Source organism: Lutra lutra, chromosome 13 (genome assembly GCF_902655055.1).
Source record: "Lutra lutra chromosome 13, mLutLut1.2, whole genome shotgun sequence".
Lineage (NCBI taxonomy): Eukaryota > Metazoa > Chordata > Mammalia > Carnivora > Mustelidae > Lutra > Lutra lutra.
The window spans coordinates 27,217,912-27,241,914 of NC_062290.1; the positions used below are offsets into that span (position 1 = coordinate 27,217,912).

Sequence of the window (24,003 nt, forward strand, 5' to 3'; positions counted from 1 at the left end):
TCTCTCAAATAAATAAAATCTTAAAAAAAAAGGAATAGAAAACGAGACTAAGTCACAGATATCTGAAAAAGTTACCCAGCTACTCCCTTTCCCACCCAAGGGGCACACAATCAAGATAGGTCTAGAGATGCATTCTTTCCAAATTTCATGAAGACATGTAAATGCTATACTGCTCCAGAACACAGTGGGGGGAAATAAAACCTTCTCCATTTAAATGTTCAAAGTTAGCATCAGCTTGCCTCCAAAACTGGATGAAGACAGCCCTCCAAAAATGAAACTGACTTGCCTAACTTATGACCAGTGATATAAAAAGCCTTTAAAACAAAATACTAATAAATTAAAAATAGATATATATTAAAATATTAATTCACATGGCAAAGTGAATTTACTTCTGAAACCTAAGGATGATTTCATAGTAAGAACATTAGTACAAGCACATTAAGAGCTCATAGTATTATATGGTCACATCATATTAATAAATACAAAAAAAAATACTTTTGATTTTTAAAACTTAATAACAACAGAAATTCTTTACTAGAAAAAAGAATCCATACTCAAAAGAAGAACTAATGTATTTAATGTAAATACTAGAAAAATTCACATTAAAGTCAAAATAAAACAAGGATGCCTAATGTCTCCTTTTTACTTTAAACATTCTCGTAAGTCATATATAAAAGTTATGAGACAGGGGCGCCTGGGTGGCTCAGTGGGTTAAGCCGCTGCCTTCGGCCAGGTCATGATCCCAGGTCCTGGGTTCAAGCCCCACATCGGGCTTTCTGCTCAGCAGGGAGTCTGCTTCCTCCTCTCTCTCTGCCTGCCTCTCTGCCTACTTGTGATTTCTCTCTGTCAAATGAATAAATAAAATCTTTTAAATAAATAATAATAAATAATAAATAAATAATAAATAAATAAAAGGTATGAAACAATGAAAGATACACAGTATAAATATGGATAAGGAAAAATCCTAGGGACCTACCAAGAAAACCCACAGTATCAAATGAGAAACTATGAAACCTAGTAAGGAAGTTCAGTAAGGAGGTTGATTTTCAAGTGAATATATAAAACCTGACAGCTTTCTTAATTATATGTAATAACAAGCCTGAAAACAGGGAGTACTCTTTCCTAAGAGAAACCCAAAAAATACATAAAATACTTGAAAGTAAGTAGAAATGAACAGAACTTACAAAAAGAAAACTAAAAAACTTAGGTGAGGCCATAACAAATGAATAAACAAACCTATACACCATGTTCTTAAGCAGTAAGACTTAATATAAAAAAAATCAGTTTGTAAAAAAAAAAAATCAATTTCTCGCAGATTATTCTACAAGTTTCATGCAATGGAAATTTTTGGCACTTGAAAAAACCATTTGAATATTATTTAGAATAAACTATTCTGGAAAAATAGGTAGAAAAAATTCTTAAAATTGTTTTTGAAAAAAGTGTTAGCTGTACTATACAGTCACTTACACAACAGTGGTACTAGAGCAACAAAGACATCATGGTGGGTATTAATAAGGAGGGCACGTATTGCATGGAGCACTGGGTATGGTATATAAACAATGAATTTTGGAACACTGAAAAAATCAAAAATAAAATTTTTTAAAAAGACAAAAAAAAAAAAAAAAAACCAAAGACATTACACTAAACAGAAAGTCAAGTGGTACTAGAACAACAAACAGCCCCCAAACAAAGGCTAGACCACTGCTTCTGAGAACTGTGGTATTTCAAACCAGTGGGGACAAATAATATGAGAAGAAGGTCAGAATAATTCAACCTAGATTCAAAAAGGCAGTAACTATGTGCAGGTTAATAGTGCTATCTCACCAACCAGTTTCCAAACTGTTTTTACTAACCACACCATTTTTCTGTAAGAGCTCCCACAGACCAACCACATATAATGTCTTCTAAGCAATGTTTCCTCCTCTTCTTTCACTAAAGGGTCAGGAACAGAGTTACAAATGTAAACATTTGAGAAATAACTCAATTTGTCAATATTGATAAATACTGACTTAACTACTAACGATAGGATTCAGTGAGATCCCAATTCACAGAATATACCAAAATAAATCCTAGATGATTAAATATTAACAATGAAAGCATATTATCAAATGCACTTGAAAAAGGCTGAATTAATTTAACACCCCTACCAGCACAAAAAGTACCCCTTTTCCCTAGTCTTCAGGAACCTATGTTCATTTTCTTTGATAAATTCTACTTGGAGGAATTGATGGCAATGCAATACTCAGAAATACACACACACACAAAATAATTAAGGATATCAAGCACAGCACAGCTTATAATTTTGAAATGCTGAAAAAAATTCCCAAACTGTTATCATTAAAATAATCATTGTACATTACTCAACAGAATATTATATAAACATAGCAATGATGTCACTGAAATACTGATGGCATGGGAAGTTTTTTTTATAAAATATTGTGCAATTAAAATAGTTTTGCGTGAATTTTCATATTGTAAAATGAACCTATCAAAGGAAAAAATTTAATATTAAAATTATGTGAATAAGTTTGAGGATAGATAACAAAATGCTAAATGGTGGTTTTCTCTTCTTCCTGTAAGATTCTTCTCTAAATGTTTTTTTTTTAATTTTTAAAAGATTATTTATTATTTATTTATTTGACAGAGAGAGAAAAATGGCGAGTGAGGGAATACAAGCAGGGGGAGTGGAAGAGGGAGAAACAGGCTTCCTGCTGAGCAAGGAGCCCCATGTGGGGCTCAATCCCAGGACCCTGGGATCATGACCTGAGCTGAAGGCAGATGCTTAACAACGGAGCCACCTAGGCACCCTTAAATCGTTTTTAATTTGCCAAATTTCCCACATAAAGATCCACTATTTAGGGCGCCTGGCTGGCTCACTCAGTTAAGTGTCCCACCTTTGATTTCGGCTCAGTGGTGATCTCAAAGTCATGAGATCAAGCCCCCCTCAGGATCCCTGCTCAGTGGAGAGTCTGCTTAAAACTCTCTCCACCCTCCCTCCTCACTGCACATGCATGCTCTCTCTCTCTCTCCCTCTCTCTAAAATAAATAAATCTTAAAAAAAAAAAAATCCATTGCTTACTCATCAGAAAAGAGAGTATTCACAGCTGCCAGTCAATGATATTCCACTTTTGTGAATTTGTAACTAAATAATTATTTTACAAATATTTTATACAATAATGTTGATCTCAGCATTATTTAAAATAGAAAATAATTAGAAACTTAAATCGACAACAAAGAAAGGTTTGGTTAAGTTCTAGTAACTCTGTAGGATGTCCATTTAAACTCTGTTTCAGAGGAATATTTACCAGAAAAAGTGTTAACAATATAATGTTTGGTTAACATACAGACTGTGAAACTGCATGGGTTACATGTCTTATTTTTTTAAAAATAAATACCTAACTGTGTATATGTAGAAATCATATATTGCCTTATTAAAAAAAAAAAGTTTAGAAAAAAACAATATTAAAGTGATTATTTCTGGATGATGCACTATTGATGGTTTTAATTTTCTTGACACCACTCTGTTACCCAAATCCCTATGAGGTTGAGTTTGGAAAGTGTGACAAACACACAAGAATACCCAAAGGGCAAGTACTAAAGAGAAGGGAAAATTTTAAAATAAAGTAGTCATCTGTCTCATTGCTTTGATTCGGTTTCAGTTATAAAATTTTATTTATTTTAAATTTAAAATGACACTAAAGGAAGAGTTTTTTTGTTTTTTGTTTTTTAATGTATCACATGAAGGTACAAGTTTCAAAAAAATAGAAAAAATTTTTAATTAAATAAATAAAATTTTTTTAAAAATAGAGCACTGGTCCAAAACATAAGCTTTTAATTTTATGTATGTAGTATCCATTTATTTTTGGGAGAGAGGGCAAGCATGAACAGAGGGAGAGGGAGAGGAAGAATTTCAAGCAGGCTACCTGCTGAGCACAGAGCTCAACATAGGGCTCAACCTCAGAACCCTGAGACCATGACCTGAGCCAAAATTGAGTCTGCCACTTAACCAACTGAGCGTCCCAGGCACCCCTACAAGCTTTTAATTTTAAAAATTAAAATAATAAAGTTTAAAGTAGTAAGAGTATTATTTTATAAAAGTAAACAAATAAGAACAGTTAGTAGAGAGGTCATCTACCTATAGGTCTACAATTTGAAAATGATCATTTCAGGAATCAAAAGCCTCTTTATATTTATATGCTCTTATGGAGCACCCAAAATACAAATATAATTCCATTTCATTGAATGTCCTTTTCCCCTCTAAAATACTATGCTAGCATTACACTTACAAGTTAAATAGGGAAAACATGAGATTTCCTAACTGCTGTAATAATCTGAGTTTCAAATAAGGTAATTTTTAAAAATTATATGAAGGTTTAGGGTCAAAAGTAAATTTTTCTAAGAAACGTGACATTCAGTGATTACTAGTTATGCCCCCAAATCCCAAAAACAAAGAATGTTAAATAGGTTTGTATCAAGAATTTTCATATTACTCTCCATGCAAAATATAACCATTGACTCCTTAAATAAGAAATACACATTAAAAATGGATTATTTAAAGATTACAAAATATTTAAAAACTTTAAAAAATGCTTATAACTAAACCAGATATTAGTCAACCCAATCTTCCTATAATTACTGCATTAAATTAGTGAATCTGCCTAAAGCTTTTATCCCACACATGTAATCATCCAGCATATACAGTTTCCTATTTTCCACAAAAATAATGACAACTGAACACACCGTTTTCAACTCTTGAAAGCTGTAATTTCCAGAAATGCCCTTAAAAAGCATCATCATATTCACACTTAACAACCATTAATATTTTTGCTGGTACAACACTAGAGTTTTTAAAACTGTCTCATGAGAAAAAAAAAAAAAAACGAAACTAAAAGCTGGTTCTTGGAAAAAGTTAAGAAAATTGACAAACTTCTAGCAGGACTGACAAAGGAAAACAAAAAGAAAAACACAAATCACTATTATTAGGAATTGAAATAAGGGGTGTCACTACAGACAATGCAGACCTCAAAAGGTTACTAACGGTGTCTACACACACATTTGACAGTTTAGAAGAAATGGATCCATTCCTAAAAAGCACAAACTACCACATATCACAACTCACTCCAGATGAAATAATTTGAACAGCCCTAAAACTATTAAGAAATTTAGTTTGTAATTCAAAGACTATCAAAAAAGACATCCTTCCAGATTCCAGATCGTTTCACTTGGAAAATTCTATCAATGTTTAAGAATTAACACTGAATTTATACAAGCTCTTCCAAAAAAACCAGAGGAGGAAACATTTCCCAAACATTTTATGAGGTCAGTATTACCACCATACCAAGAAGAAACAGAATACAAAAAGAAAAAAGAAAATTATAGCTCAATATTCTTCCTGAACACAAATACAAAAATTCTTAACAAAATGTTAGCAACTATACACAATGACAAAGTGGACTTTATTCCATGGTTTAAAAAAAGGCTGGTTCAATATTCAAAACTCAATCAATATAATATACCATAGTAACATCTAAAGAAGAAAAACAATCTAAAAAAGAAAAGAAAATGATCAGACCAACTGAAAACAAAGCATATGACAAAGTTCACACACCCACTCATGATTAAAAACAAAACAAAACAAAAACCTCAGCAAAGAGTAATAGAAGGAAACCTCCTCAACCTAGATTTTAAAAATTTGCAGAAAACTATAGCTAATATCTTGCTGAAAGGCGAGTGATAAAGGAGGGGCACAAGGCTGTGTGCTGACAGAAGTATTCTGCATCTTGGTGTGCAGTGACTGGTTCAAGAACCTACAAATGTAATAAAATGGCATGAAACTCTGCACCCGCACTGCACCAACGTCAAATCCTGACTCTGGAAGACGTAGCCACTTGAGGAAATTCAGTGAAGAGAATGTGAGACCTTTCCTCAACTTCTATCATATTTCTGGGAGATTATTAAAAATTTAGAAAGATGACTTTATATAATTCTCCTCTAGATAAACTGACATAAAAAACTAGATTTTATGCAGCATTAGTAATAAATCTTTGGTTGTATTTGATTTGGATGAAATCAAAGATACTCACTACATTTTAAAGGGTTTTTCCCCATCAAAGCAAAACTCAGTTTATTTAAATTTGCATAATAAATACCTGAATTTTGAGAACTAGAGAAAAAAAGAACAAAGAACAATGAACCTTTTTAAACAAGTCACATAATAAAAAAAAAAACAACAACTCCTGTCCCTCAGTTAAGATGCCTACATACTTTTTAAAATTAGGGGAACAAAACATGTCCTTACCATAATTAATTGACTGTTGGACTTTTCCACAGTTAATGATGTTAAACCTGTAAGCAACACCCGGTCGCATTCCACTGACTTCAAAGTAAAACCACTGGTGATAATGATTGCTATTTATATCTGAGTTCAAAATAAGATCATATTCATTTCTGAAAATAGAAAATATAGAAATCTGATTAGAATTAGGAAAATATCTGTGTATAGACAAAATGTGAAAACTTAAATGACTTACTTTCTAATTTGAATTACTTTGCGCAGATTCCCAGATTCAAATTTGGAGTTAAACTTCAAAATATCTCCTTCTTCTGGAATAGTGTAACTAAACAAAATTTTTGAAATAAGTTTAATAAAATACATTGCATGTAAATAAGTGAACAAAAGATAAATAAAATTACACTACAAATTAAAACTATACCACTATGGCCACTTCACCCTCATTATTTTTAAACCAAAAAAATACAACCAACACAAGCAAAACACAAACTCTGGCTAACATTTATAGATTTAAAAATCATAACTACAAGTAGAGATGTGTTCTCACATTTATAGTAAATGATAATCAAAATAAGAAATTTCACCTCACTGAATAAATGTCATTCCTAAATACTAATAATCATATAAAAAGGCCAGATTTTTTTAAATGCACATGACCTGTATTAAGTAGCAATAATTCTAATTAAACTATGTAGTTCTCAGGTAAAAATTTTATTTTAAATTTATAGAGTTATATTAGATAACAGATATTATCTTATTTAATTAGTACCAAGAAGCTAAAGGTATTATCTTCACTTTACATAGTCACTACTTAGTATTTACTGATTGCCTACTAGGTTCCAGATTCAATTTTAGTTGTCTGTCTGTCTGTTTCCCTGATTAAATACAAATGCTTGCTCTTTTGAAGCTTACACTCTAATAGGGGGACACTAAGACTCCAAGAAGCTCAAGGACTTTGCCAAAGTCATTTAAGTTACAAATAGCTCTGGTGTCTAAGCTATCCTCAAGGTTCCTGAGTTTCTCTTTTTATCACATCTGCCTGATCTGACACAGAATTACAACCACTGAAATAACTAAGATATTTTGAATAAGGAGATCTGGTTTCCATTTTTAAGATTATTCCAAATTCAGTAATCAGCTTTGATACAGCTTTTATCCTTATTTCTCTGACAAACATCTTTAAAAGGTGTTTTGTTTCCTCCAAAAAGACCATTAAGATGTGAAATTTCCCCCCAAATATTAGAATGTTGAAGGAGGGGGAAATCCATTGAGGGCTAATTAAATTTATCCTCTGAGAAGGCAAATAATAGTCACATTCATCATTTCTAATTTTCATTTATTTATTTATATTTAAACCCTAAAATGTGATGATACCAGTGATAACCGTAAATAATACCAATGCATGAAGCATCATAAGCAAATGGCCTCAAAGGTCTGGAAAGTAAACAGAAAGGACCAATGCATACTGTAAGCAGTAAAAGATGAGAAAGAATAACAGGGACCACAGGAGAAATTGGCAACCCATATTCCTTCTATAAGGGATGGTAATTTGTTGCCCAAGGAAATGAAGATTCAATATTACAGGACAAAACTGCAGCCTTCCATGTGAAATCCTCCACTCTCTCCACTGCAGGTAATTAGAGATGTTTTTATCACTTTGTGGCCTTTCCCTTATTAAGCCCATTAAAAGTCTACCGATGAACAAAAGCAAAAGGCTGTGATATATTCAAATTATCATGATTAACTTTACATTACCATTACATCCCTGCTTAAAGATGAAAATGGAGTAAGGGCGAACTTGGTGGAATTTAGCTCTATTTTTTTTATCTTTTACAAACAACACTGAAATTTGAGAGTACAAATAAAACTAATAAAAGTAAAAGCAACAACAACAGCAACAACAGACTTACTTGGGGTTATCTAAGTCATATACCACTCGATCTATGATATCACTCTGATGTATTAACCTCTCAATATCTTGAGCAATTTTTGTCCTGAAATCATAAAAGAGAAGTGTGACCACCGAAATTCATTATTATTATGCCAAGGCACAACTTTCTCCAAAATAAGTTTTGGATGAAAAACGTATAAAATGACAAAACTTTCTTAAAGGAAAAATGAGCCTCCTCTATGTATTTGTACACACAAAAAATTATCAACACATAACAAGACAAAAATCAGGATTTTCATGTAGCTGTAAGTCGAACAGCTTAAAAAAGAACTTGCACTACTGGGTATTTATCCTAAAGATACAAACGTAGTGATCCGAAGGGGCACATGCACCCAAATGTTTATAGCAGCAATGTCTACAATAGCCAAACTATGGAATGAACCTAGATGTCCATCTACAGATGAATGGATAAAGAAGATGTGGTATATATACACAATGGAATACTATGCAGCCAGCAAAAGAAATGAAATCTTGCCATTTGCGATGACGTGGATGGAACTAGAGGGTATCATGCTTAGTGAAATAAGTCAATCGGAGAAAGACAACTATCATATGATCTCCCTGATATGAGGGAGAGGAGATGCAACATGGGGGGTTAAGGGGGTAGGAGAAGAGTAAATGAAACAAGAGGGGATTGGGAGGGAGACAAACCATAAGTGACTCTTAATCTCACAAAACAAACTGAGGGTTGATGGGGGGAGGGGGCTTGGGGGGAGTTATGGACATTGGGGAGGGTATGTACTATGGTGAGTGCTGTGAAATGTGTAAACCTGGCGATTCACAGACCTGTACCCCTGGGGATAAAAATATATGTTTAAAAAAAATTAATAATAAAAAAATAGAACTTGAATGTTTATGACAACTTTCTACATAGAAATAATATGAAGCTACACTCTAGTCCTTAAGCAAATAATTTTACATACATAATAACAGCAGTAAAGATCTAAGAAGCCAGAAATTATGTACAAAGGAGATTTTTTAAACCCACCCTTACTGGAATTCAGCTAAAACGTAAATGGCAAACAGTTTTACACATTCCACAGAATCTGTGCTCTCTTCTGTGGCTGGAGAGGAAATGTGGAAGGGAGGGGAACACTTCTGTCAGAAAGCAAGTATGGACCCTCAAACTCCAGGATTCTCTAGGCCTGATCTCCCCCTATTTCAGTCCAACAAAATGGACACCAGCTAACTGAAAAATTCCTAAAATCCCTGCCACTGTCCTAGAAGAGTGAGCCACACACAGACCTCACAATTCTCCCTGTCATTAATTAAGCCAAGGAATATACCAATCACTGAAAGTGGCACCAAACTGTAACCAAACCAGAATAAATGTTGACCATAAAACCAGATGCCTGGAACTCCAGGTAGACTGGCCACAAGGGTCCTGGTGGGAAGATGTCTGTTGGTGGTAATAGTCACAGTGTCACTTGTCATATTAGCACTTATTCTTAAAAAGGAAGCCAATTATATGAAATGATTTAAATTTTAAGTTTGTCTGTTTCAGCTAAACATTGGTAATGCAGGAACGCCTAGGTGGCTCCATCAGTTAAGCATCTGCCTACGGCTCAGGTCATGATCCCAGAGTCCTGGGATCAAGTCTGGAGTGGAGCTCCTTGCTCAGTGGGGAGTCTGCTTCTCCCTATGCCTGCTTCTCTCTCTGCCTGCTGTCCCCCTGCATGTGCATGCGTGCTCTCTCTCTCTCTCTCTCTGACAAATAAATAAATAAATAACTTTAAACAATAAAAAGACTGGTAATGCAGACTAGAACTGTGGTCTCTTGATTTACTAATAGAGCGGAGTGGGAAAATTCACCAAAATGGTTATAATAAAATGTTAAGAATCCACTAAAGAACTTCAGGTAGATGTGAAATTGTCTCCTGTACAAAGATACTTCTTTGTGATTATGGAGTATTAACTCTCATATAATTTAGAAATATATCTAATCATATCACAGTATAATTTCAGAATAAGCTAAGAATCTATTCTGATGAACTCAAAATTATCAGGAAAACATTAAAAGGTGAGATAAATATAATACAGGAAAAATTAAGAATGTACAACTCTAAATTTATTTTTAGGTTTATTCTACAAAAAATAGTTCATCACTGATAAGCAGTCTATCAAAAAATGAGTATCAAAGGATTATGATATAAATCCTTGAGTAAGGCTCATATCATCACTTTCAAATGCCAAATTCTTTCTAAACCTTTAAAAAGCTATTAATTATGGGGGCGCCTGGGGTGGCTCAGTGGGTTAAGCCTCTACCTTCAGCTCAGGTCATGATCCCAAGGTCCTGGGATTGAGCCCCGCATCGGCTCTCTGCTCGTCCCCCTCTCTCTCTGCCTGCCTCTCTGCCTACTTGTGATCTCTGTCTGTCAAATAAATAAATAAAAAATCTTAAAAAAAAAAAAGCTATTAATTACAATAACAAACAAGTCCAAAATTTATATCGCCCAGATCTTTGATAAGAGATGGCACTCACATATATTCAGATATGCCATATTAAAAAAAAAGAGTATTCAAGTATGTGTGAAAGACTAAATACATCCACTCGTCAGAATAATTTAGTAAATAAGGTTGATACATACCACAAATGTGCAAAAAATAGTACCTACAAAAGTCCGAGTTTTGTTTTTTTTGTTTTAAGGAAAATGTTATTAACAGGCTGATACAACAGCTCAGTTCTATAGCAAAGTTCCTTAATGTAAGAGAGGGTCAGGAGTGCCTGGTTGGCTCAGTGGGTTAAGCCTCTGCCTTCGGCTTGGGTCATCGCCTCAGGATCCTAGGATCGAGCCCCACATCCAGCTCTCTGCTCGGCAGGAGGGCCTGCTTCCCCCTATCTCTCTGTCTGCCTCTCTGCCTACTTGTGATCTCTGTCTCTCTGTCAAAAAAATAAAATCTTAAAAAAAAAAAGAGAGAGAGAGAGAGAGTGTGTGTGTGTCAGAACAGCACTGACAGCCATGTAGCAGGCAGCTCTAACTATGTGAGCTGACCCAGTGACCAGTGTGGAGAACTGTAGAGCACAGCTTCTATCTAAAACTACCAGGTATGAACCATAGGTTAAGGCTATCATACCAATTTCTCAAGAAATATCAGAAACTTAGATTTCTATGGGGAATCTCCCTAATCTTAAATGTAAGCAATCAGCAAGCCAAAACAAAACAACAAACAAAAACCGGTTTGCAAGTGAAGCCAAAATCATGGGCAAGTTAATATAGCCAATGGGCCACTGGTTTTCAACCTCTGACATTGTATTTTAGGGGACATAGTGGCCCATGTAAAATTACATTTGAGGGAAATATCTTCCCTGCCATCAGCCCTCATTAATAAAGAGGGAAACCAGTCCTTTAGTCAGATATGGATTTGTGTGAAGCGACACAATTTTCATAAATTATCAATCCGGGCCGCCTGGGTGGCTCAGTGGGTTAAGCCGCTGCCTTCGGCTCGGGTCATGATCTCAGGGTCCTGGGATCGAGCCCCGAATCGGGCTCTCTGCTCAGCAGGGAGCCTGCTTCCTCCTCTCTCTCTGCCTGCCTCTCTGCCTACTTGTGATCTCTCTCTCTCTCTCTGTCAAATAAATAAAATAAAATCTTTAAAAAATAAGTAAATAAATAAATAAATAAATAAATAAATTATCAATCCTTCCTTTACCTTACCTGCTTATTAAAATATACAGATCTCCAGCCAAAACAAACAATAAAAATTTTCCAGGTACCCTTGGGGACTGTAACCTCAAACCTACTGACATTCAGTATCTATCAAAGGCTTCACCCGGAAGATAATTCCTGCAGGGCAGTCTGAACAGAAAATACTCAGAAGGTCATGCGATATGCGGCCACCAGCAACACTGTCTTGTGTTAGTTAGGTTTTAACCGCTAAAGAGCAGCGTTACAAGAAAGAATTTAATACATCTCGATGCTATATTTATTCTAAGGGTGTTATGGGAAATGTTGTTCATCACACAGGTACTCCCTGAGGATCCACAGAAGATAATCTTTATATAGAATATGGTTTAACTATAACCACATATACATGATCACTCTATCTAAAGGATGGACAGGACAGACTCATGACCTAGACCAGAGTTTGACTCTTGGCTCTGCCACTTACTAACAGTGTAATCTTGGATAAATTGCTCAAAAACCCTAGCTTCAGCACAGTCCTATATAAAGTAAGAGGAAGAATATCAAGTTCCTCACAGAACCAAGTGATACACCTTACTTTAAATACACATATACACGGCATAAAAAGTGCTGATTACTTAGTTCTCTGTCTGGCCCATAAAAAACACTCAATAAAAGTTACCTGCTGCTGTTGCTCCTACTAAGAGTTCTGCTATTATGTCTGTTCCAGAAGTACTTACGTTTCCCCTGAGCCATTCTAGACTTAATATAAAGAAATTCAGGGTTTTGCTTTCCTTATTTTTGCCTTTCCCACAATTCTTTCACCTACTTTTTATTATTTTTTTAAAGATTTTATTTACTTATTTATTTATTTGACAGATCACAAATAGGCAGAGAGGCAGGCAGAGAGAGAGGGGGAAGCAGGTTCCCTGCTGAGCAGAGAGCCCAATGCAGGGCTCGATTCCAGGACTTTGAGATCATGACCTGAGCCAAAAGCAGAGGTTTTAACCCACTGAGCCACCCAGGCGACCCTCACCTACTTTTTAATTTTAAATTTCTGAACAGGTAATAAATTGACATGGAACCAAACAACCCATATCCTCCCTCTATCCAGTTAACTACTATTATTACTTTCCCTCCGTAAGCATCTTATAGCTCCTTCCATCAGTGCCTAGAGATCTTTCTATTTTTTAATCACTACATAGTATTCACAGAAAAGATACACCATAATGTATTAAACTAATCTGGCATGGGAACAATGCTGCAACAAAAAACTTTGAATACCATTTCACGTATGTGTAAATTATACATACATATATATATATATATATATATATATATATATATATATATATATTATAATTTATAAATTATAAATTCCCAGATGTGGGATTAACGTGTCAAAGGAAATATGTATTGTTCATCTTGACAGACCCTGTAAGACTGCCCTCCACAAGAGGACTATCAATCTGAAATCCCATTATCAATGTATAAGGGAGCCTGTTCCTCCACAGCCTCATTAATAGAATGAGCTATCAAATGTCTAGATTTTGGCAATTTTTATGTAGGACATGGTATCTCAGTACTTTTTTTTTTTTTTTTTAAGATTTTACTTATTTATTTGACAGAGAGGTCACAAGCAGGCAGAGAGGCAGGCAGAGAGAGAGGAGGAAGCAGGCTCCCTGCCGAGCAGAGAGCCCGATGCGGGGCTCGATCCCAGGACTCCGAGATCACGACCTGAGCCGAAGGCAGCGGCTTAACCCACTGAGCCACCCAGGCGCCCCTCTCAGTACTTTTTAATTTGCATTTCTTTTATTTTGAGAGAAGTTGATATACTTCTGTGATTAAGAGTCACCGTATTTCTTTGTCATATATTTCATTTTATTTTGATAAAAGTATGTTGGTACAATGTCTTAAATGCTTTTTAAAACAAGGCAATACAAATTATATCCTATTATAAAATACAGTGAGACAATCTTAAAACACACAGAAAAATAATGGAAAGTAAAATCAAATGCTAGAAGTTACCACCTCTGGTGAATGGGGCAAAGTGACCTTTCTTCTTTCTACGCTTTCTCATGCTCTATTTTACAGAATATGAAAAACAGGAAAAATGCACCCCAAAAAGCTATGCACACTTTAAAACACAAGAGGTAAGTTACACTTTAATTTGTAAGCCAACTTAAATAAAAAATATGGATTCAAGTAATTATCAGTATGTGATTACAGTAAAAAAAAATTTCAAGGGTTAAAGTACAATCTACAATGAAATACAAAGCTTATAGTAGGTTTTTCCCCTTCCATATGAGGTGAAGAAATTTTTAATAAAGTTTTATTCATTTGCTGCATTATTTTCAAAAATATTAATGCTTAAAAGATCAGTGATAGGGGCGCCTGGGTGGCTCAGTGGGTTAAAACCTCTGCCTCAGGTTGGCTCAGGTCATGATCCCAGTGTCCTGGGATCAAGTCCCGCATCAGACTCTCTGCTCAGCAGGGAGCCTGCTTCCTCCTCTCTCCCTCTCTCTGCTTGCCTCTCTGCCTACTTGTGATCACTGTCTGTCAAATAAATAAATAAAATCTTAAAAAAAAAAAAAAAAGATCAGTGATATTCGGAAAGTAGAAATTCAAAATAACAAAAATATTTTCACTGACTAATTTTAAGAAGTCTAATGCTTCCTTTTTCTGAAAATGATCAAACAAGAAATCCTTATTAATTCTGACATTATTCATTTATAATTTTATTGCATTTGAACAGGGGCTGGGCTAAAAGTTGGCAAACAATTTATAAAACGTTTATCATTTGCTCAAAACCTAAGTTGCAGAAGACTAGGCAAATAAGATAAGCAAACTAGAAACAACATCCTCAATGCAGTATTTCAAAAACCGAGCATTTCTGGGTAATAAGAAATCTTACTATCTGGCCTGTATTGGATATTTTATCACATATACAGAACCAGGAAGCCTTCAGACCTAGCTACTGGGGTCAAGCAAACTTTTCCTTTAAGAAAAAAAATAATATTATAGGCTTTGCAAGCTACACAGTCTCTACAACAACCATTCAACTCTACCATAGTGGCACCAAAACAGTCACAGATCATACATAAACAAACAGGAATGGCTGTGCCCCCAAAAATCTTTACTTATAAACATAAATATGAATGTCATATAATTTTCACGTGTCACAAAATGTTTTGTTTTAAATTTTTTTGAACCATTTAAACATGTAAAACCACTCTTAGCTTGTGGGTTGAACATAAACAGGCAGTAGTGAGCTGTATTTGACACAACAGGCCATAGTTTGCATATGTGTTTTCGAGGTGAATGACAAAGTTTTCTGATCATCACCTACTAGAAATACATTTTAAAAATCACTGTACTGGGTGCCTGGGTGGCTCAGTTGGTTAAGCGACGGCCTTTGGCTCTGGTCATGATCCCAGAGTCCTGGGATCAAGTCCCACATCAGGCTCCCTGCCCAGCAGGTAGCTTTCTTCTCCCTCTCTTCCCTGATCCTGCCCTATCTCTGCCTCTCTTGCTCCAATAAATAAATAAGATCTTTCAAAAAAAAAAAAAATCACTGTCTTAATGGGTCGTCTGGGTACTTCAGTCGGTTAAGTGCCCAACTCTTGATTTTGGCTCAGGTCATGATCTCAGGGTCATGGGATCAAGCCCCACATCAGGCTTCCCACTCAGTGGGGAGCCTGCTTGAGATTCTCGCTCTCTCTCTCTTTCCCTCTGCCCCATCCCCTGGGCACACTCGCTCTCTAAAACAAATAAATCTTAAAAAAAAAAAAAAAAAAAGACTGCTTATGAGTGTGCACATGCACATACACACATGCCCCGAAACAAAAGTTTATAAACAAAAGTTTATAAAATAATACTTTGCTGTACTACATATGACACACTATTATTTTCTCCTTTAATACAGGTTAGTAATGGGCATCAATCCATTGTTTGAAAATAAAATTGATATCTAGAGAAATTGAGTTATTTCACTCAAACATACACACACAGAATCAGTGGGAGAGCCAAGTCTAGAATCCAAACACTCTGGCTTGATTTTCAGAGTGCCCTGTCCTGCCAGGACACACCCCACTGACTCATCACGCTTACCAAGTCAAACCAACTGGTTCAAGTATGCTTGCTACATGCATTTGTTCCTCCAGTCTCAAATTATTGTCACTTGAAGGAACAAATGCAGTTCCCATGCAGTTCCCCCACACTTCCTGTGGGCATCTCCTAAGGAGAACCTGAGAAGAGAAATGTGACCAGGATGAACTTTGTTCCCAACACAGCAATCTCCCCAAGGCTGCAATGCCTCATCTCAATCCTCCAGCATCAATCTAAATCCCCCTCCCCCTCAGCTCCATCTGCAAGTCTTGGATTAAGTGACCCAAACTTAATTGAGCCCCTGGCAATCATCTCTTCTCATTCTGGGGGGCTGTGACATGTCCACTCATGCTTAAAACAAGTGGATCACTTGAGCGCCACACATAGTCAACCTGCTGCCATGGCGTACAAGCAATCTTACCTCCTTTAGCTGATCTGGGTCCAGATGGTAGAGCCTATTTCTGCCTCCTGGTCCTAGACACAAGAGTCTAAAGACACCCTTGGCAGCTTGTAGGGAAGTTGTACCCTCATTACATCCCCCATCGAAAGACAACATCCACTCTGGGAACCAGGACTACTAACCCTGCAGAGCTCGGAGGTACAGGGACAGAAAGTGCCAAGTCCCCTAGTGGAACACTGCGAGCCACAGGTAGGTAGGACTACTTCCTGTCCCTACCTCCTGGTCCTCCTGGTATGAGACTTACACATTCTTTCTTTTGGGAATACAGAACCACATGGAAGTTTCTAATTTGGTACATATACTTCATTTTGAAAGATGGCAAGCCATTACTACACAGTATTTCCTCCTAATTGAGAGCTTCACCGGCCTTTTGAAGGCCATTCTGGCACTCTAAGAGGCCAGGTGCCTCTGGACAGTGCAGTGTGTGTGTGTGTGTGTGTGTGTGATGCATCCAGTGGATGCCAGAGCCACGCCCACTTGTACACACCTTTCCCAGTTCTGATACTACGTCGTATGTGATTCCATACCTGTAGGTCAAGGAGCCAAATGGTAGCATTAAACATACACTAAGTTGCTAAGTAAAAATGATTAATTTATATAATACATTAAATATTAAAAACTTAAGAAGATACAACTGTTGTTTTAAAAAAGCCTATAGTCCAAGGAAAATCAAATGCCCACAGCAGTGTCTTCTGTATCATTATGTGCTATACTCATAACAAGAGCACAGAGATTAGGCACTAGTAAACCATCATCACAAAACCCTAAACATAATCACTGAAAATAGTCAAGTTGCACCACAAATGTACTTATAAGCCAAGTATTACTAGATGGTAATAGTTAATACTATTTGTAACTTATGAAATTAATTGGCAAGATTTAATAACTTTAGTTACTGTTTTTATAAGACCCAAATTTTCATACTATTTGCAATTTCAATTTTTGCAACAAAGTAATACTTGTCCACATTTCTATTTTTAAATCGTATATCTAAATCAAGTTCAAATTATAATAAAATACTAAATTAATATATTACTACTAATATTTATTCAAAGATTAGTAAATAATTTATATATTCAGATGCCATCTAAATAAAAATTTCTAAATTGTCCAAATGGTCAGGTTTATTATGCTGGCTCCATCTGAATAAGTAATGAGCTTAGAAAATAAAGTTAACCCATAAGGACAATTGCAAATAAGAGCAAATTTCCAAAGCAGGATAAAAATATGACAGTAACTTTAATTCAGAATACTTTTCTTCCTAAGCACCCATATTTTGACAACGGGCTTGTTTAAGAGAAAAAAGAAACCTGAAACTCACCTTTGTACACCATACGGTCTTTCTAAAATAGGCTCTTTGAATGGAGGCGGAATGTGACCAAAATAATCAGGATAAGCCACTTCTGAATATTCTGGGACAGACTTTGTATTTTTCACAATCTCAATATAGAGATCTGAGTCGTGGAGTGTGGGTCCGTCAGAGACGTCCACTGACGCTTGTTCCACTGATGAAACAGACTCTGTATCTTCATCATCCTCAGTTTCAACTCCAGTACAACACAGTTTCCCTAGCTGAACTGTTCTTCCCTCAAAAAGAACATTTCCACAAGTGGCCATGTGTGGACAAGCTTTAGTGCACGTGAGGACGGTAAGAGGGAGATTGTAGTCCTTCTTGGCTCCTGCAGTAAAACCTGGGGCTGTCTGGGAAGGGATACTCTGCAACGTAATTCGGTCCAAGGCCTTCACAATATCATTGTTTACGCCCTGGGTGGATATAATAGTTCTGTTTTGATCACCTAGCTGCTGTTGTGATGTTCTGTCATTATTCTTAATATCTTCTTTTGCCACATCCATACAGGTAGGTTTTTTATCACCTTCCTCTCCTTTAGGAGACACATTCGCATTCCTGACAACTCCTTTTTTTAAGTTGCCTGGATTCCCAGATGCCTCTTCTCCCGCCGTAGGAACAACAATAGGACCACGTACTTTTCCCTCAAATACAAAAGGCTTTGGTTCTTTGGAGATTAAATCATAGTCCTTTGAACATTAAAAAAAAAAAAAAATACGTTCAATCTTTTACCTGTAAATATTAAAATGTATTAACAAAACTAAGACTATATTCTTGTATATGCTGCTTCAGAAACCTAACATTTTGAAAATCAGGAAGATGGATAAAAAGAGTACGTTTTAATTTCACTAAGAAATCACAAAATATTTAGCCACAAAATTCATTATACTTATTTTACTTTTTCTATTATAAAAATAATGCCTACATATAAGAGAAATATGGGAAATTTTACAAAAGCACAAAGACATTAAAAGCATCCAGGCTCCTATTAAAGAAAACACAACTGAATTGTTATTCATTAACTCAACAATTAGAGTGTCTGTTTTGTGTCAAGCAATGTTTCAGGCACTTAAATACCATCAGCTTAAAAACAAAAAGTGAGGGGCGCCTGGGTGGCTCAGTGGGTTAAAGCCTCTGCCTTCGGCTCAGGTCATGATCCCAGGGTCCTGGGATCGAGCCCCGCATCGGGCTCTCTGCTCAGTGGGGAGCCTGCTTCCTCCTCTCTTTCTGCCTGCCTCTCTGCCTATTGTGATCTCTGTCTGTCAAATAAATAAAAATCTTTAAAAAAAAAAAAAAGAGAGAAAAACAAAAACCTCTTCCCTCTTGCAGCTTCCTTCTGTGGAAGGAAGGGAGAGGACTATCAACACATCAAGTAATAAACATGACACAGGCACTCCTGGGTAGCTGAGTCGGTTAAGAGTCCACTCTTGATTTCAGCTCAGGTCAAGATCTCAGGGTCCTGAGATGAAGTCCCCCACCCCATGAGGCTCTGGGCGTGACAGGTAGTCTGCTTGAGGATCCCCTCCCTCTTCCTCTGCACCCACCCCTATGTGCACCCTCTCTCTTCCTTTTCTAAAATAAATAAATCTTTCTTTAAAAATGACAAAAATGTATTTTATGGAAGGTGAGTAGGCTAAAGTATTAAAGAGGGGAAAATGGGATACTGGTACTGTGGACTGGGAGTGCCAAGGGGAGGGAAGATGGGCTACAATTTGAAATCCCATGGGTTTGTGAAGCCTCACTGAGAAGATAACATAAAAGCAAAGGCAGAAAGGGCTGCCATGCTCAGGAGCCAGAGTAGAAGAATGCCTGATGTACGCAGAGACCACCAAGGGAGTTAGGATGGCTGGCACAGAATGAGCAAGATGAAATCCAAGATGTAAAAGAGGACCAGATACTGTAGGGTTTTGCAGGCTACACTGGGAGCCAATGGACAGTTTGGGGAAGAGGAATGCCATGAGATGACTTATATTTAGGAAAACAAAAAACACACACAAAAGAAAAAAGAACCTGTGTAAGCACAGACTTTCTTAACTACCTAGAGTACAGGGTTTCATAACCAAAGTGGTTGAGACATTTGATCTAGATAATTCATTTTTAGAGAGAGGGAAACAAACCATAAGAGGCTCTTAACCACAGAGAACAAACTGAGGTTTACTGGAGGGAGGCAGGCATTAAAGAGGGCACTTGGGATGAGCACTGGGTGTTGTTATCTGTAAGTCATGAATCACTAAATTCCATGCATGAAACCAATTTTACCCTAAATGTTAACTAGACTTATGTTTAAATGTTTAAACTAGAGTTTAAGTAAAAATTCGAAATTGTGTGTGTGTTTCTTTTTTGTTGGGTTTTGGTTCTGTATTTCAGCGGTCAGGTGTAGCAAGATAGGCAGCACCAACTTGCACGTTATAAGATGTTTGGCAGCATCCCCGGCTTCTCTCCTCTGTCCACCCTAGATGCCTGTAGCATCCCCACCCATTTGTGATCACCAAAAATGTCCCCAGATATTGTCAAACACCCCCTGGAGACAAACCCAGCTGAGAACCACTGTTCTAATGTCCAAGGACTGAGGACCAATTAAGAGTCTAGGCAAGTTGATGAGAAGGTGGTGGATTCCAAACGCACCGTGAGCCAGAAATGCCATGACACTGCAAAAGACCAGATGCAGGACAGAAGGTACAGAGAGGTGTCACATATGGCACCAAAGTGCTTGCCTGAATAAACGAAAAGCTTTAGTTTAGCTCTGAGAGGTTAAATGCGAGCTATTAAAGTAGGCAATTAGACATACGAGTCTAGAATGGAGAAGAAATATCCATTTCTTCCAAATTTGTCCAGAAGACAAATACTTGGGAGTCATTACCATACAGATATTATTCTGAACAATGAGACTGGAAATCATCATCGGAAAGAACTAAAGAGAAGAAAAAAGACTGAACACCGGGGCACTAAAATCAATCTACAGAGGTTGAGGAGATAAAGATAAAACCGAAAAGGAGACAGAGAAGGAAAAGCCAGTCTGGAAAGACAAATACCAGGAAAGAAAAATGTCCTGAAAGCCAAGCTTACAAAAAGGATGCTGCTGACAGGTCAAGTAGCCTTCTTTCCTTTTAGATTTATATAAATATTTTTTTGTCTATATAAGACTCTATAAAAGAAATATACCTCAATTGACTTAACCTTTATTCCACAGTTGGGCATTAAATCCTTTATACAACAGAGAAGGATTTAAACACGTAAAGCATATGTAAGCCATTTCCAAAATTTTATTATTATAAAGAATTCTGTAATGAACATCCTTTTGCATAAAATTTTTCTTTCTTTAGCATGATTTCCTAAGCACAGACATGGAATTACAGGGACAGATACTACAATAAATTTTAATATTTAATACAAATTGTCCAAATACTCTCCCATAATACATATCTTAATGCTTATTCTCACTCTGTGTGAGGTTATCTATTCCAACTGCTCCTCTTCCTTGCCAACATTAGCTACTATAGTTCTAAAACACTTCTTCAAAAGTGGCAGTTAAGAGGTATCATCTCTTGTCATTTAAATTTTAATTTCCTTATGAGAAAAGCAAAAATTGTCTATTCATCTGTTAACTGGTTTAATTCTTCATAGATAACTTATTTGTTCCTGGAATAGAGGGTTTTTCTTATTTTGTTGTATAAATTCCTCCATTAAAAAAATACAGACATACACACACACATAAACTAATCCTCTAACCCATTTTTTGCAAACATTTTTCTGTATTTGCACTTCTTTTAATTTTCTTTAACTTTTTAAGACACATTATGTCATGAAAATTACGAAACTTTTCCTTTGTGATTCATTCCTTAAATACCCACTGTATAAAAACCAGGGACTCAAAGATGATTCACTCTCAGCCCCTCTACCACGTCTAATCCAAGGAGACAGTGGAGGCACAAAGGAGGTAGTAGGTAGGTGGCTGTGCATTACAGCTGTTGAAGGGGAAAAAACTCTGTAGATTTATGAAGACTGGCATTCAGAATAGTGCTGAATTAAGTGGCATCTAATATCTAGATGCCATTTTGATTCAAGAAGTTACTTCAGTATCAAAGTCGGTATGCAGCAGAGGAAGTTTTCCCATAAACAAACAAGAGTGTAATATGAAAGCTGCCTTTTTTAAAGAGTGTAAGCACATTCCATGTACATAAATGAATTTAAAATAGTAAGTTGAGGCAAACAGTTAAGAGGTTTGATTTTTTGAACAGCAAGTTAACTGTAAATATTTTGATGTTAATCTGCTCACCTATGATCTGAGATCATGCTGAATTGAGAACAATATCCCCCAAAATACAATTTAATGCATTAGGGTAAAAAAGTAAAAATAGTAATTCTAGCTACAATCTTCAGATCACCCTCGTAATATGTGTTATGAGTCCATTTTTCCTGAGAGAGCCCCTATTCTGGAAAATTTTATAGTTAGAAAAGATTGTTCAGAAAAGATGGGCTGGGGGCACCTGGGTGGCTCAGTGGGTTAAAGCCTCTACCTTCGGCTCCGGTCATGATCCCAGGGTCCTGGGATCGAGCCCCGCATCGGGCTCTCTGCTCAGTGGGGAGCCTGCTTCCTCCTCTCTCTTTCTGCCTGCCTCTCTGCCTACTTCTGTCAAATAAATAAATAAATATCTTTATTAAAAAAAAAAGAAAATATGGGCTGCCGTGTAGATATGAAAGATAGTTTTTTAATAAAACAGATGCTTATTTTGTATCAAAAACACCACTCCGCTTATCTTATACCATTTGTACACATGTGGTGATTATTAATGCTGAACTGTAAAATTCAGGAATTAAAATGTGACCCTGTAATTCTTAAAAAAAAAAAAAAAATCCTGTTGTAGGAAACATGGTGAGTTAGGTATCACCCCTCAGAAACTCTTATAATTGCTGGGTAAGATATTAAAATATTTTAAGTACAACAAGTGAATAAGACAGCAAAAACAAAGAGGAAATCGTAATGAAGACGGGATCCCAAAGTAACTTTCACTTGGAAAACATTTGCTAAACCAGGTGACCTGGGGTTTAGGTTTTTCTATCTCAGAGTATAAAGAATAGGAGACTATCCCAGAACCTGCATAAGATCGGAAGTCTACCAAAAGGTCCTCCTCCCATAAAGATGAAACCCCATAAAGAACGAAACCTTTGCTATAAATCCCCTAGAAATAGTCCCACCACAAAAGAAATAGTGAAGAAAACTAACAGTCTCAAACCTTAGCACTAAGAGTATAAAAAAAAAAAAATGACTACTCATAAATTGGTACCAAAAGCCTAACATCACACACCACACAAACTGAAGCCTGAACTCACATTACTTGAGTATTCCAAAAACCCTCAAGGAGGAATGTAAACTATACAAGTGCTTGTCAAAGGAAATAACAACAAAAATGTCTGGTGTTTCCACATAAGCTCCACAAACAGAATTATAAAGAAAACAGAATTATAAAGAAAGTCAGCTCGTAGGGAGGAAAAAACAACAACAACTAAATGGAAAATTAAGCAAGTAGAAGAGAACGAACTAAAACAAACAGATGTAGAAAAAGACCTACAAGAATTTCAGACACTAAAACTTTAAGACTAACTAAATGGCTATATGTAATATGTTCAAAAGAATTAAAAGACAAGAAACAAGAAGTTTAAGAGTGACAAAACAGATCTTTTTTAAACCTTCAACACCAAAAAATAAAACAAGTTTGAATGCCCAATGGATGTTTATAATGACCAATCAGATAGAGCCAAAAATAAAATTACAGAACTGGCAGACTGTTTGAATGAATTCAGTTGAATGCAGCACAGAGAAAAAATGGGAAAACATGAAAAAGAGTTAAAAGAAACAGAAGAGAGTAAAAAGGTCTACATCCAACTAGTAATGCCAAAAGAAGAGAGAAGGAAAGAGAAAAAGGCACTTTCTGGAGAAGAGATGGGTTTTTCCAACCCCTAAGAGAAAACAACTCAGATTCCAAAAGACAGTGAATTCCAAACAAGATTTAAAAAAGAATACCCACCCTTAGTCAACACTACTGGGAAACTGTGGAGCAGGAAACTAAAGAAATTATCCCAAAAGTCACCACAAACAATGTGTTATAAAGTGAAAACATACAATTCCCATACATACTACCCAACAATTTCACTCATAGTTATTCACCCAAGAGAAATGAAGGCAAATCTCCACAAAAAAAGCTTTTTACACAGATTCTGGTA

At 36.1% G+C, this 24,003-nt stretch overlaps 1 protein-coding gene across 1 annotated transcript in view; it reads right to left on the reverse strand.

The window, feature by feature from the left end:
- AGTPBP1 (ATP/GTP binding carboxypeptidase 1) overlaps positions 1–24,003 on the reverse strand; it is a 158,192-nt gene that overhangs the window by 50,961 nt on the left and 83,228 nt on the right. Inside the window, 4 exon segments of the mRNA XM_047700023.1 lie at positions 6,299–6,447; positions 6,531–6,617; positions 8,203–8,286; positions 17,755–18,470. Coding sequence (XP_047555979.1) covers positions 6,299–6,447; positions 6,531–6,617; positions 8,203–8,286; positions 17,755–18,470 — 1,036 coding nt within the window.